The sequence below is a fragment of the Gossypium hirsutum genome, chromosome A07 (assembly GCF_007990345.1).
Source record: "Gossypium hirsutum isolate 1008001.06 chromosome A07, Gossypium_hirsutum_v2.1, whole genome shotgun sequence".
Lineage (NCBI taxonomy): Eukaryota > Viridiplantae > Streptophyta > Magnoliopsida > Malvales > Malvaceae > Gossypium > Gossypium hirsutum.
Window position 1 is genome coordinate 3,772,473 of NC_053430.1, and position 15,222 is coordinate 3,787,694.

A 15,222-nucleotide genomic window follows, 5' to 3' on the forward strand; every position below is an offset into this window, starting at 1 on the left:
ATTCTACAAGTACTAAAAGAGATGGGTCATAATATGGAGGAGTGGAGCATCGAATTGATATCAAAGCTTATAGAAGATTCTCCAAGTGCTAAAGAGATAGATATGAATATGGAGGAGGAGAACGTTGAATTGATGGCGATTCTTATAGAAGATTCTTCAAATGCTAAAGAGATGGGTAAGGATGTGGCAGAAAGTTTTCCTGGTCCTTCAGAGGTGGCTATCGCTGGTTAATAAAGTGGTGGAAACTGATGCTGTTGGCAGTCATAGAGAAGAGGATATTGGCTTCATAAATGTTATTGATAATGCAGATAATGCAAGAGGCCACTTTCACAATTTGGAAATCAATGCTTTGCCCAGCTTCTCTGAAGAACTTGCAGCTGGTTGTGAAGAGGGAGAAACAGAAGCCAGGGCTAATTACACAAAAAGTTACAAACATATGTAAAACAATTTCAAAAATTGCATTAGTGTGTAAATATTATTGAGGATTGATTCACTTAAAATTAAAGTACTTCTTTCCAAAAATGAAATCACAAATGAGGCCAATTCTTTCCAAAGACAAAAAGTTAAAAACGTAGTTAAAGAGTAACAAGTTTATATATGTTAATTAAAACAAGCATATGGGCTCACAAGGACCCACCTGTATATATAACTTTGTTTTTTTTATCTCTATTCTCCTCAGGCTCAGGATGTATCTTAGTCCCAATCTTAACTACCAGCATAGAATAAACAGCAACATATAACCAAACACTCCCTTTCTTTCTTCCCCACCATGACCAACCCAATATCTGCAGCTGACAACTGAAATGAAGGGAGCCCTTCTTGCCTATATCTTGCAATTGCACCCCTAACCTTCCTTTTTCCCTTTTCTATGAACCCCAATTTGGAATGTTTGAGGTGGCTTCATTTACCATTTTCACCAGTGTCACCTGCCACAATTACATTCTATTTTATTACAACATCATCTTGGTAGTCATTGCAAACAAGTAAAATTGATTACATTGTTAATGAAAAACTAAGTCCTTGTATGAATTGATATGTTCTTAATACAATGAATTATTTTGCTGCTTTTACTTCTATCTAAAGTTTTGAATTCCAAGTCAGCATTAGATAGTTTTTCGTTAACATTAATATCGAACGTACAAAGGCTTAATTAACTTATTCAGTTCTATGGCACCAAACTACGACACATCTTTTGATTATGGTGTAGGGAGGACCGCTTTGAAATTTTAACCTAACATACTCCCAAATTGTACTGCATGGTCTAAAATTTCATATAGGGAGACATGCTCCTTTTGCTTTTTGTGTGTGCTTATAAAAGGGTGCTTGTTAAACTTACCACACTTTCCGGAACACCAGGAGGAGGCAGGGGAAGGTTTCTTGGTGGTGCTTCAGTATCAAATGATCTTTTATCGAACCTCCATTCTCCAATCTTTCCATAGGTTAACCTACCCTGGAATGGGGAAGAAAATTTACAGCTATTGAGTAAAAAGGTGACAGATATGTTCGATCATAATTGGAAAGTTCATAACCAAGAAGCATTTTCCTACAACAAAATGATTAAGATTTTAGTACAACAGATTACCTTCAAATCATAGTCGCATCCATATGTGTAATGAATGATGAACTTGTTACCTATTTCTGTATCCCAAGGAGGCTGATAAGTATCCCAAAACAAAGCAAGTGTTTAGTAAGGAGAATTCAGGACGGGTTACCCCTTTTTTTTCTTAAAATAATAAGAACTAACGAATATGATACATAAGAATGGAGGAGAAAAGTCACTGTCCACGAACTACTAAAATTATGGTTATATAACAGACAAGTTGCAAATTTCCTATTTGTCGACTGACAAATAAAGCTTATTCAGTTTGGCTTTTGCTCTTAGAAGCCTAGCAGAGGTGGGTCCTAAACTAAAGCTTATCCCCACCAACAGCCTCTTGGCCTAATAAAAAGAAGCTTGAATGGCACGAAAGCTTGGGTTTGAACTAGCATCCCCAAATTCTCAAATGTGGCATCTTTTATTGTTTTATAAAAAGAAATTATGGGAAACAATTGACAATCTCATCAAACCTGGATCATGAAATCTTTGTACAGGATGTTACCCACACCATGCAAGGCAGACGAAACAGCATAAGCATACCTACAGTTATGGAACAAGAAGCCAAACTCAAGGTCAACAACACCTAAGGAACCGTTGTAAAAGTATGGAGGAAACTGGATAAAACTCACATTTCAAGCACCCAACCAAAAGCTTTATCTGTTTCAGGATCTTTCTTCATTGCCAATGACACATTCATCCAAGTCGGAGCAATTTTTTTGAGAGAATCCTAAACAATCAACTAAAAGATCAAGACAAGGCAAAACCAAAATAGCTGTTGCTGCTATAGTAAACTAAGCAAACACCAAAATGCTTACTTTCCCAACAATAACAGGAGAATTTCCTATGGGGTCAATGTTGGTTATTGGACCCTTTTCCTCAGGGAAGTACTTTCTCAGAACTGACTCATACTTTTTAGGTTCTATATAAAAGAAAGGAAATGCAGCACCCAAGCCATCTTTTGATAAGTTTGGTATAGGCTTCACAATAATATGGTCTGGCTCTGCCATCAGTATGTAACTGCATATGCATAAGAAAGATGGGATATGTAAAATCAACCATATATGGAGTTAAATTGAATCAAATACAAAATAAGGAAATCAGGGATCTCATACTCTTCTTTGATGTCTGCTTTTTGAAGCCATTGCACAAATGCCCAGGGTCTGTTCAGGACTATATAACCCTGCCATTAACAAGTTATACATACATACAGAAAAAAGAATCATCAACTTCACTGATACTTGTTGGATCTAAAACAACTTTGATTGGTTCAATTAATGCTCAATCAGCATAGCAGAAATCCAATGAATGAAGATTAACCTCGAGAATTTCCAAACTTAGATGCCCTTTTCACAAATTGAATAAAGTCAACTAACTAAGCCCCTCAAAAAGAAATACCTGATCCATTCCAGCTGGTAAAGGCTGAGCAATGAAAGTGGGAATTTCATTCATGTAGTTGTCAGGTTTACCAGAGTGCAAGATCCTAGTAAACCCGCCCATATCCGAATTGGGTCCATTCTTATGCTTCTTGAACCAGTAATACATAACTCGACACTGCCAAGTGTTGTAAACCGAGTCAGAAGCTGTCACAGCCGTGTGGAACAACCTTTTCTGTGCATTTGACCCATACTTTCTGGATCTTTCTACCGGCATCCGGATTATGGGGTCGATGATGGATGAGGTTGAAGGCCCAGGAAGCTCTTGCTTTAAAGAAGCATTGGCTGAGATGAGGATGTTGTAGGTGATTAGAGCTACTGATAATGTTATGATCAACGTGAAGAACACATTCCCACACCCCATTTCTCACTCTATTTGCTTAATGACCTCTCTCTTTTGTTTATGGCACTTGGTGAAGGGCGGCTTCGGTAAGTGATGGAGCGGCGGAAGCCGCCTAAAGCGGTGGCGGTATTTGGGAAGGTGACAGACTCTCACGGAAGAGAGTTGGTGAAGAAAGTCACCGTGTCGACTACTGAAAGCCGCCAGCCAGAGTAGAGTTGTTGAAGAAATGTTCAGCCTTTTTTCTGTAATTTTAAGCTCAATTTGCTTCCAAAATTTTTATGGATTTCGTTATAAATTTTGACTTTGATTTTATATAAGGTCAAAATATGCCATTTGTCCTTATACTTTTGTAAAATTCGAGATTTAGTCTCTACTCTCTCTCTTTTTCTTTTTTCCTTTTTTTCAATTTCAAAACATTAGTCCAATCATCATCGTTATTGATAATTTTTGTCAAATTCACCAACACAGCATGTTTATTTTCTGCCAATCATATGTCACACAATATGAAAATAGCCTAATCGATGTGCCAAATTAATAAACTTTGACCGGAAATATTGACAATGTTAATGATTGAACTGCGATTTTTTAAATCAGAAAAGAAAGAAGTTTTAATTTTTAATTTTTTAAGTACAAAGACCAAATCTCAAATTTTGTCAAGGTAGATAGGCTAACATAATATTTTAACCTTTAATTAATTGTTAAAAATGATCATATAAGGCCAAACTTTTACAATAGTGCCGGAACAATAGCAAAACCTTGTCAAAATGGCTCAAATAAGAGCTTATCAAATCTCCTTATCAAATTTTAAATTATGATTTTCTTTTTTTTTTAAGGCAATGTCATATATTCTATTCTAAATACAGTCATCAATTACCTAATTTTTACAATTTTGGGTTAAAATGCGTAAAAAGCCCTTAGCTAATTACTTTCATAAAAGTGTGGCGCTTACGTGAGCAACTCTTAAGAGGTTAGACACTAATTTGAGCATTTAGCCAACTAAAATTAACTAAATTAAAATACATGCTAAAATGTTTGGTGAAAATTAAGTGTTGAATTTTTTGTATTGAATTTCGCAACTACTAAATTTATATTAGAAAGTTTTTTGGTATACTGATAAAATTAAGTATGGAAAATAATTACATTGTTTGATAAAATTAATCTTATTTTATTAAATTAATTATTTCTTAAATCTAATCTTATTAATTTATTTTATTTTATTTTGTATAGTTTTTCATAAAATTTAAAAACAATAATTTAAATATCTTACTATTTTACAAAATAAAAAATAATTTACTTTTAAAAATAAATTTAATTTAACATTTGCAACATTTTAAGTGATATTAATTGAAAAAATAGGATTATTAAAAATCTTCATTTAATTAAAAATAAAAAATTTCAATTGTTAATAACAAACTTAAACCTGTTTTATTAAGTCATGCTACTATTTCAAACGCCTAAATTGCTTCATAAAGACCAGATCCGGTTTTTCTTTCAAGACCGGGTCCGGACATATCTATCAATCCAATTTTTTATTTAAATATTATATATATAATTAAAATTAAATATAAATATTTTATTAATAAAAAATTTCACATTACTGGAACCCCCTAGAATTTATATCAAACAAGTATAAACCTAACTTTTTAATATATCATTAATAAAAGCATTTAACTGTTTGGCATAATTATTTATTAAGTACAATTTTATAAAAAAAAAGTTAATTTTTTTAGTTATTGCATTTTTATCAAATCATCCAAAATTGATGAATAAAATTAGTATTTGTTAACTTTATTGATGTGACATACATGTAGATTACCATATAAATGAAATATTAGCAAGTAATTAAATTTTTTAAAAATTTAAAATTTATTAAAAAATTATAATTTTTTTTTTGTAAAATTAAAATTTATTAAAATTATTAAAAGGTATAAGAAATAATATTTTAATTTAAAATTTTAATTAATTGCTAAAGTAAGATATATATGGACTATCACATCAACAAAGTTAGCAGACATTAAATAAAGGGTTAAAATGATTTTTTTGTAAACTTAAAAGGCTTAATTGCATCAAATATTTTAAATCAAAATATCATTCTAATTAACCCTTCACTCAATTTAGCTGTTAATTTTGATATTAAATGTGAGTTTGCATCTAGCTTAACTTTTTTTTTTCATTTGTGAATTTATAAAAAAATATTTAATTTAATATTATTGAGTTTTTTTTGTGTCTCCTTTAGATGGTGGTATTTATCTATTTATATTATATGGGTATTGTTCATTGATATTACCTATTAGGTAGGTTCTATACATATAAACATATATTCTATTCTAACATTGACACGTTTTTATGCAGTTTTATGAGTGATCTCATGTGTGACCTCACATGATAACATAAATACCCATCATACAAATTCGATCTACGAGGTCAAAAAAAACCAACTCATCTGACCCGAATCCATTTAAGTATTAGATCGATGATAACAAATATGATAGCAAATACTAAAGCTGAAAATTAAACTAATATGATTTGAACGTATGAAATGAAATTTTAATGACTGAATTAAAACATAGCAAAAAAAAAAAGCAATTAATCCAAAGGTAAAACGAATTGGAAAGAAATTGAAGTAAGTTTGGAAGTTAGGATGATGATAAATGAAACAGTCCACTCATTTTAAAACATTAGGTTGGATTTAAGAAAATGGAGGAAAATGGAGGACAACTTCAATCAATGAACTTTATAACATCTTTATTAAAAACAAAATAGTGATTTTGGTCCCTTTATATTTTTAATTCACATAAATTAATTTCTACTTTTATAATTATTTTGGTTAAAACCCTAACATAAGCTATTCTTTAGACATCAATATTTTAATTAAAATAATTTTTATTAAATTAAAATTTAAGGACTGAATCATAAATACCAACATATGAAAGAGGCCAAATACATAAATTTGACATCTTTGAAATTAATTATGGGGGAAACGTGGTATAGATTGGACAATTTCAAATTGGGGAGGTGAGATAGGGTTTTGGTAAAGGAATCAAATCACATGCCAACTCTTAAATAAACTAGACTAAAAATAAGCAAGTCAACTTCCCAACTATATACATAATTTTTATTTTGATTCTTTCATGTTTATCCATATCTGTTCTATATGGAACTAAAAAATTCCCTAACACTTCTATTTTCTTAGTTTATCATAAATATATTACATGTTAATCAGTAAATCAATAATAAAATTACACATTTCATTAAATTTTATTTTTTTATTTTTTTAAAGTAGCCAAACTCATATGATGAAGTGGTTAAATGAAAAATCAGATCTCACCCAGTTTAATCTTTATTAGTATCATATCACATATATAAAAACAACAAAGATGTTAGCACTCTGGATATACTAACCTTAAATATTCATTAGTGTTTTTTTCTTTAAAATGGTGATTAGAGAAAAAAAGGGGGGGGGGGGCAGGGATAAGAAAGCTATAATAAAACTATGAGAAATGGGAAATAAATTGGTGGGAAAAAAAACAATGGAAATTAGAGTTGTTTATTGCTCTGATCGAGGTAAAATTTTAGACTTCATATTTAGGTTTAGATCTGACTTAGTCTAAAAAAATGAGTCTAATATTTTGCTTAAACTCGACTTGGATAAAAAAAACTAAAATCTAGCCCAGTTGGCATGTATTAAATTTTTTTATATTATTATTATTTTTATATAAAAACAAATTTAAAAATATAATATATCAAATACACTGAAAGCATTAAAATAAATATTTTTTCAACAAATTAAAAATATTTATACTTAAAATAACGCTAAGATAGGTGCAACTTAGTAAGCAAATGTCTCTAAAATAGTAGCAAAAATAAAAATAAAAATAAGATTTATATAATATCCAAATAATAACAGTAAAATCATAGTAATATAATAGCAAAATGACAGCAATATTGTGACAAAACAACAATAATTTTTGTTTTTTGCAAATTCGAGTCAGGCCCGATCAAAAAAAACTTACTCGAGGCTCGAACTGTTTATAAAACGAGCCTTATTTTTTTGCCCAAATCTATTTTTCAAGCCTATGTTTTTCTCAAACCCTTCCACCTTTCGAACAGTTTGTATTAATTTTTTTTTTAGTGTATCAAATTTGACTTATACTATGCTGTATTTGAATTAAATTTTCATGTCAAATGTTATGTTTATTTATTAATAAAATAAAAAAAAATAAGTGTATTGATTAATGTTTTGGAGGCGTCTCTCTCTAATTTGCCCGTTGCAAGGTTTTTGTTCTGCTTTCTAGAAAGGCCCAAACCAGCAGTGAGAGGCGCAGTTTTCGAACAGGAGTGCATACTTTTGGGCCCATTCAGCATTTCAATCCAAGTTTTTCATGTATTACAATTGGACCCCAACCCATAGTCTTTATTAAAAGAGGGCCTTTATTTTGGATTTTTTTTTTATATTTGTTCCGATAATCTTTCCCTGCTCATCCCAATTCAAAGGATTTCTTCATTCTAATTACCGGAGCATTCATTTTATTTTTCTTATTCAATCACATTTAAAAATTATTTACCATGTCTCACTTAATATCATTAGATTACGATTTGATGCAGAATATTGATATTTTCTATAACTTTTAATTTAATTTAATTTAATTTTGTTATTATAAACTATTTATGTAAAGATTAAAATAATTCCTTTCCTTTTCACACTCTAGCCAAATAAGAAAAATTATTGAAAAAATAAAACAGATAAGAGAGGTTAAAATTCTTTTTCTTTACTTTCCTTTCTTTTTCTTTTTTAATCTTGCTTTATTATTTTTTTTCTTCATTCTTTTTCTTTTTTGAGTGAATTATAAGAAAAGAGCAAAATCTTAATAAAAATACGATTAGCGTAACTTGAACCCAAACAATACTTAATACGATAAACACCTTGATCATCAAGTCAACACATGAGATTTCCACGAATACTTAAAGGAGACTTCAAATTACAACAAATCATGCAAGCACTATGCTATTATTCAATCAAAAACATCACGTAGAAAGGTATCTTGTGAAGAAGCTTGATAGGGTGTTGATCAATGATCATCGGCACATCAACTGCTCATTCATATGTCGAAATCTTATCTCCTAAGGTATCTTACCATTGTCCTGCTCTACTAAATATGAACTTTGATGCCCATTTTCCACTCAAGCCCTTCATGTTTTTCAAATTCTGGATAACAAATTTTGCTTTTTATTTAAAAAAGAAAAAAAAAAGAAATTTAGCCTTTTAGATGAGTGAATAATTTTTCCATTAAAAATTATAGAGTCAGATCGAGAGTTAATTTAGGTAAAATCTGTTCTACTCACTCCAATATAATTATTGTAACGCCTCTCTTTTAATTTTAGAACTTTTTTTATATTTATTAATTGTAATTTATTAATTTTATAATTTATAACATATATGTTAAAATTAAATATATTTTATATATTTTGATTAAGTTTTTTAACTTTATAAAATTTTATAATATGCATTTTAGTTTTTTTGTCATATATTTAGTTTAGTCTTATAAAAATTCATATAAAATAAAAACATTATAAAAATTTCAAAATGAAGGGTGAAATCAGTAAAATCATTTTGGGGTGGAAGTTTGGGTTTGAGTAAAAACTTAAATATTAATTGATGTTTTGTACAAAATTCAAATATAAATTAAGTCAACTCTCTTTTATAAGCAAATATAAATCAATTCAAATATAAAATATTAATTTTATAATTATTATAAAATTTTAATAATTTATTTGATTTAGACTACACAGGTCAAAATAAATAATTTAATTAATAAATTTAAGCTTTAAGATCTCCCTTTCGTCATTTTCTCTTTTTTCTTTTTCCAGCTGTTTCTACCTTATCCGCGAAAAAAGAGGGAGGAAATATTGGAAGAAGAAAAGCGGTGGGTGATGAATAAGCAAAAAGAAAAGGAGATAGAGCATCGGTGGACGGCGGGCATCGAGTCCCCACGTACGGCTCGCCTCCTCGACTATGCTGTGTGCATGCATCCACACCTCAATCGTAACTGCTATTTCACAACGGATCCATGCCAAATTCCCTGACCATATGCCACGTTCCCCACCCAAACTCGTGATCCTAAAAAGGACACCAAAATCCAAAAAGCCCGAATCTATTGACCTTTTTTTTATTGTCGTCGAAGAATCCAGTCACCTTTCACTTTTATATCTTTCATTAGTTTATTAAATGATCTGTAAAGAGAGTAAAATCAGCGGTCCACGCATTGCATTTGCATCCTTATCCTCAATCCACGCATTGCCTACGTTCTGTTTTGTTCATTACAGTCAGTACTTGGATATAAGTTAATCAAAAAGCACCTCCTCCTTCACTTTACTATTTTGACTCCTTTTTCTAACCTATTGCTGCGGTCAGCCGAGGACAATATAGCACATTTTAAGGGCACTTTTGACTTTCGACCATTAAACTTCAGGTGTATGTTCAAATAGTATAATTTAATTTAATTTCTATATTTATTAATGAAGTTGGGACTGGGGAATACTCCAATAAAATTACAATATCAAGGAGCTATACCTTTTAGTGGTGTAATAATATACTACATTTGTAGATAGGGGTATTTATAATTCGATTAAAATTGAATTAATCGACTGAATCAATCTAATTCAGTTAATCGATCAGTGGCTAAAATTAGTGTGGTCGAAAGTCAGTTAATAATTTTTTTAGAATTTCAATTATAGATTAATTCGATTTAAAATCAGGTAATTAACCGAATTAACTAATTAACAGAAATATTTATTGTTTTCAATACTTATATAGTTTTCTAATATTTGTTGTTTTCTTATTTGTTGCTTTCACCTTCATTTAAAGTTTTTTAAACTATTAAATAAAATAAAATGAATATTAGCAATACATTTTTATATGTTTTATACTTATTTTAACAAAAAAGATAAAAATATATAAGTTTCAGTTAATTCGATTAATTTATCAAATTAGTCAAAAAATTTCGATTCAATTAATATATTTGAAAAAAAAATTATTTCGATTAACAATTAAAAATTATTACATTTCAAATAATTTAATTAATAAAAAATCAATTTGTATATTAATCGAACCACCTTATTGGTAAAGCATATAAATGGATAATCAGTTTATATATAAAAATATAACCCATGAATTTTAATATTTAAAACAGTGCAAAAAGTTGGAGATCTGACCGAAGAAGGTTGCTTCTTTTCATTAATCTTAAAATTATATTAGGGATAAATCATAAAATTATATATGAATTTTAATTTTATGTAATTTTAAATATGAAATTTTAATTCGATTTAATTTTTTTAAATTATTAGCATAATTGTTAATATAATATTATTTTATATTTATATATTGCATGCACAAATAATTATATTTATTCAATATAAAAATAAATTAATATATTTATTTCTTCAAATGTGTATAGTTAAATCAAAATTAAAGTTTCAAATATACTTTTAAACCACAATCAAAGTTTCACGCGTATAATTGCATCAAATCAAAATTCATGTATCAAATTACACATTAAATTAAAGTTTATGTATAATTTTGAGATTTATTCCCATTAAAACATAAAGACTAAGACCCTGTTTGATAAAATATTGAAAAAAATAATCAATTGAGAATTAATATTTTCAACAACTTAATTTTTTTTAAACATGTTTGATAACCCTCAACGAAAACTATTAGATAGAGTTTCTAAAAAAAAGGATAAAAAATGATAAGTAAATAGGGACTTACTTATCACTTAACCAAGAATAAATTTAATGACTTATTTTATTTTATTTAAAATTATATTAAATTTTATAAAAAATCTAATTATATTCCTATAGCTACTCCCCAACCATTAAATAGGAAGATAATGAGTTCCAGTATACTCAAATCCACGTCCTCTTGTACTGACAATAATAATCATGTCAATTGAGCTAAAACACAATCTGAGATTTTTTATTTAATTTTGAATACTCTTTTTTTTAACTTATTTTTTTAGCATTTAATTTTTAAGTTTAAATGTATGGGAGAAAATCCCAATTTGATCCATACATAATTACCAATTTATCCTCAGGAAAATCTCACGCGGTTTTAACTTTCGATACCTAAAAAAAAAAAAAGGGGGAAAGAAAAAAAACCACTAGCCAGTGGTACTACGCTCCACCCACGGTTTTTTTTATACTTTTTGGTCACACTCTCCAGCTAACTGCCTTTACTTTATACTCGCCCCCAAAGTCGAGTCTTATCCGTCTATTTATTTCTTTATTTTTCCGCTCAACCTATATATACTCACCTTCCCCGCCCCCATTTCTCCCATCACCATTGCCAAATTTATCAGATCAAACCAGCAAAGCAAATCTAGTGCAAAGTGTACAACGAAAACTGCATTTCAACATCGGCAAGAGTGAGATTGAAAGAGAAGATGAGATCGTCGATCTGTTGCTTTTGTTCGACGGTGCCGCATACCGAAGACGTTGATGAATTTGAGCAGTTGGAGGAGGTGAAGTCGTCGAGGTCGACGCCTAGATCGCCTAGATCGCCTAGATCGCCTTACTTGATTAAGGAAAAGTGCAGGAACCTAATGGCTTGGATCGGGAAAGGAGGGCACAAGCACTACGCCTCCTCTGATTTCAGTTACGATCCCATGAGCTACGCGCTAAATTTCGAGGACGAGTCGAGTCGAGCTGACGAGCTTCCTTTCGTCAACTTCTCGTCCCGACTCCGATCTACGCCGGACCGGTTACCGGCTATCAAGCACTTAGGTGAAACGCAGGTGCCGGTAAGGAGGGAAGTCTGTGCGTACAGTTGAGGAAAAGCAATACAACAATTATAACTGGATTAGATTGGATTTCTAATTCCTAATTCCTATTGGTAACTATGTGATATTTTAGAGATTGTAAAGTACGGTAGGGTGACCGAATTCATCCTGCAAATTTATGTACAGAGATTTTAAGATTAAAATATGAAGTTTCTACGGCTTATTGAAGTTTAAAGGAAAACGATAGAATTAAAGTTTAAACCTCAGCACTATCTTTGGATTAGAGTTTTATAGCATACGTGGCTTTCTTTATTTTACTCTAAACTAGGGGTAATTGAGAGAAAAATAAAATAAATTATGTTTATTTTGACAAAACAGTGTTGTATTTTATTAACCATAAATACAACTTGGACTAGAATCCAAACCTGAATCTTACCAAAAGAAATAGAATATTTGGCAAGCTTATGAGCTTCCATTCCATATTATTTGATAATGGGTATTGTGCCAAGGATTGAACAGAAAATAAAAGGGAAAATTGAGAAAGCGTAAGCCTAGGACTTGATTGAAAGAAGAGGAAAATTTGGAGTCTTTATGAAGCTATTAGCCTAAGGGCTTAATAGCAAAAAAAAGGAGAAGGCAAGAAGAAATCACGACTTCTTTCCCTTGGGTCCTGTGAGCTGTCGTTCCATTTTATTTTTTTTAAGAGTAGAAGCCGTAGTTCCATCCTTTTGATTTCCCCTTTTGCTGAAAAACTAGATTCGAGAGAGGGAAACTCCGTTTTTGTTCTTCTTACGTGATTCATAACCATAAACCTTGATTTTAAGTCTTTAGAAAAGAAAAAATGTGATGATACTCACTATTACATACTCATAATTCACTATTACATACTCATAATTCGATTGAGTCCCGGTCAGGTTTTACACGATTCGTGCATCAAGTTTGCACATCAAGGTCACTTAACATCATGGGTTCACAGGATGTGGGCTGACATGCTATTGTTAGGTTAATTCACATCATATAAACACGTATTAAATTTAGAGTAAAATATGTGTTAGCATACATTGAACCTACCTAGGATATCAACCCCACCCATTGATCAACCTCATTGTCGAAAATCCATCAGCGATGAGGGAGCTCGAATTTTTGCAGATGAATTTGAGATTTTATGAAATTTATGTACTGGAAAAAGAATTACATGATAAAACAAGATTTAGTTATCGTTCATAAAAGTTTAAATTGAAGCATGTACTTAGGGATTGTTCGAATCTTGAAATTTTGATTGTTAAATGGTTAGGTTTAGTTTCATGGATTTGGCCAATTGGTCTATTAACCTATTAATATGATTTCAAATTTGCGTTAAATATTTTAATGGAATTTTAAATCACGTTTAAAATTTCTTATCTTTTCAAACACGTGATATTTCATTCAAAAATCTCTTGTGTGATAGTAAAAAAAAAATTGACTATCATTTATATTCTGTGGAGTACATAGAGATCATAATATGAAAAGTTGCAATTGCAATTCGATATTTGTATTGTGAATATATTGCCAAGAACAAAATCATTTGTGGTATTTTTCAAACCATTTTCTATCTTTGATCCGTCAATTATATTTACTTTTTTTGACACAATACTTAAAACTATTCATAACTCCTCCCTAATCCGTAAATAAGAGAATAATGCATTTCAACGTACTTGAATTCACGTCTTCCTACATTAACAACAATACTCATACTGATCGAACTATAACCCATTCAACATTAATATACATTTTTTAGCCATGGTTTTATCAATAGATAAATTCACATATAACTTTGGAAATTTATTTCTTTTACATAACCTTTGCAATTAGTGAAGTGGACCGCTAAAAGAAATCATATCAATCCTTCATAGGAGTTCCATTGAATTAAAGTTCAACTTATTCTAGCCCATCATAAAATTAGGTTTTTCTATTCTATGTATAAATATTAAATTTATATATGAATTTTTGTCTAATATTCAATTTGATACATAAATTTTGATTCGATACAATTATGCATTTGAATTATGGTTCATATTTATACATAAAATTTTAATTTTGATTTAATTGTGCACATTTAAAGAAATAAACGTATACATTCATTTTCATATCGGATTAATATAATTGTGTGTATACAATATATCAACATTATAAAATTGTGCTAATTTGATAATGTTATTAGTGATATGTGAAAATCGAATCAAACCAAAATTTTATATATAAAATTACACAAAATTAAAACTCATATATAACATTGCACATTAAATTAAAATTCATATAAAACTTTGATATTTATCCCTTTGAATCTATTATAGAATTTCAGTCCAAACTTGTATGCAAGGCTAAGAGGTTGTCCACTTATTAATTTTAACATTTATCAATTATATTATACATTAAAATATATTCTAGAAAATGCAAATACAAATTATAAATTTGAATGGTATGATATATAAATAAAATTTTATATATTATATATTTATAGTAACATTTGAAATTTAAAATTAAAAAAAAATGATTGTTAATAATTTTTAATTATTATATCTTTATGATAACATTTAAAGTTTAAAATCTTCTTTGACTGTTATAAGTGAAAATTACTTGAAACTTTTACTTAATTTTTCACCTTATAGAAAATAAAAAAATATTTTAATTAAAAACTTCAAATATATTAATATTTTATTGAATTGATATCAACAAAGTTATTAAATACATCTTTTTATTAAAGACATTTTTACCCTAAGTTGTGACATATTGGCTAGGTATTCACTTTCTTCAAAAAATAAAATAATTCAGGTTCAAATCATAGTTGTATTAATTAATCAAATTATGAGATTCAAATGTTTCAAATTTATAATAAATACTTAACGGATGAAACTCAAATAATTTATTGAAATGAGATTTTAATATAATTCGCTACAAATCTCTATGTTCTCTTGAATTTTAAAATTTAGTCTCTATACTTTAATTTCGAGACATTGAGTCTCTACACTTTTTTATCCAAGAATCTTGGTCCTTCTGTCTATTTTTTTTGTTAAAGTTATTAATGTAGTAGTT

The 15,222-nt window shown here is 29.3% G+C and overlaps 2 protein-coding genes across 2 annotated transcripts; one reads left to right on the top strand and one right to left on the bottom strand.

Annotated features, from left to right (window-relative positions):
• Positions 1–489: 489 nt before the first annotated feature.
• On the bottom strand, positions 490–3,652 carry LOC121231982 (hydroxyproline O-arabinosyltransferase 1). The gene is made up of 8 exons (XM_041117230.1): positions 2,993–3,652; positions 2,710–2,777; positions 2,413–2,614; positions 2,227–2,324; positions 2,068–2,137; positions 1,583–1,654; positions 1,337–1,450; positions 490–926 (listed from the first exon to the last, which is right to left on the bottom strand). Exons 1-8 carry the CDS (start codon positions 3,392–3,394, stop codon positions 867–869), a joined length of 1,086 nt encoding a protein of 361 aa, XP_040973164.1. The 5' UTR covers positions 3,395–3,652; the 3' UTR covers positions 490–866.
• An 8,162-nt stretch (positions 3,653–11,814) lies between these two features.
• Positions 11,815–12,292, top strand: LOC121232312 (uncharacterized). The gene is made up of 2 exons (XM_041118052.1): positions 11,815–12,171; positions 12,284–12,292. Exons 1-2 carry the CDS (start codon positions 11,815–11,817, stop codon positions 12,290–12,292), a joined length of 366 nt encoding a protein of 121 aa, XP_040973986.1.
• The last annotated feature ends 2,930 nt before the right edge of the window (positions 12,293–15,222 follow it).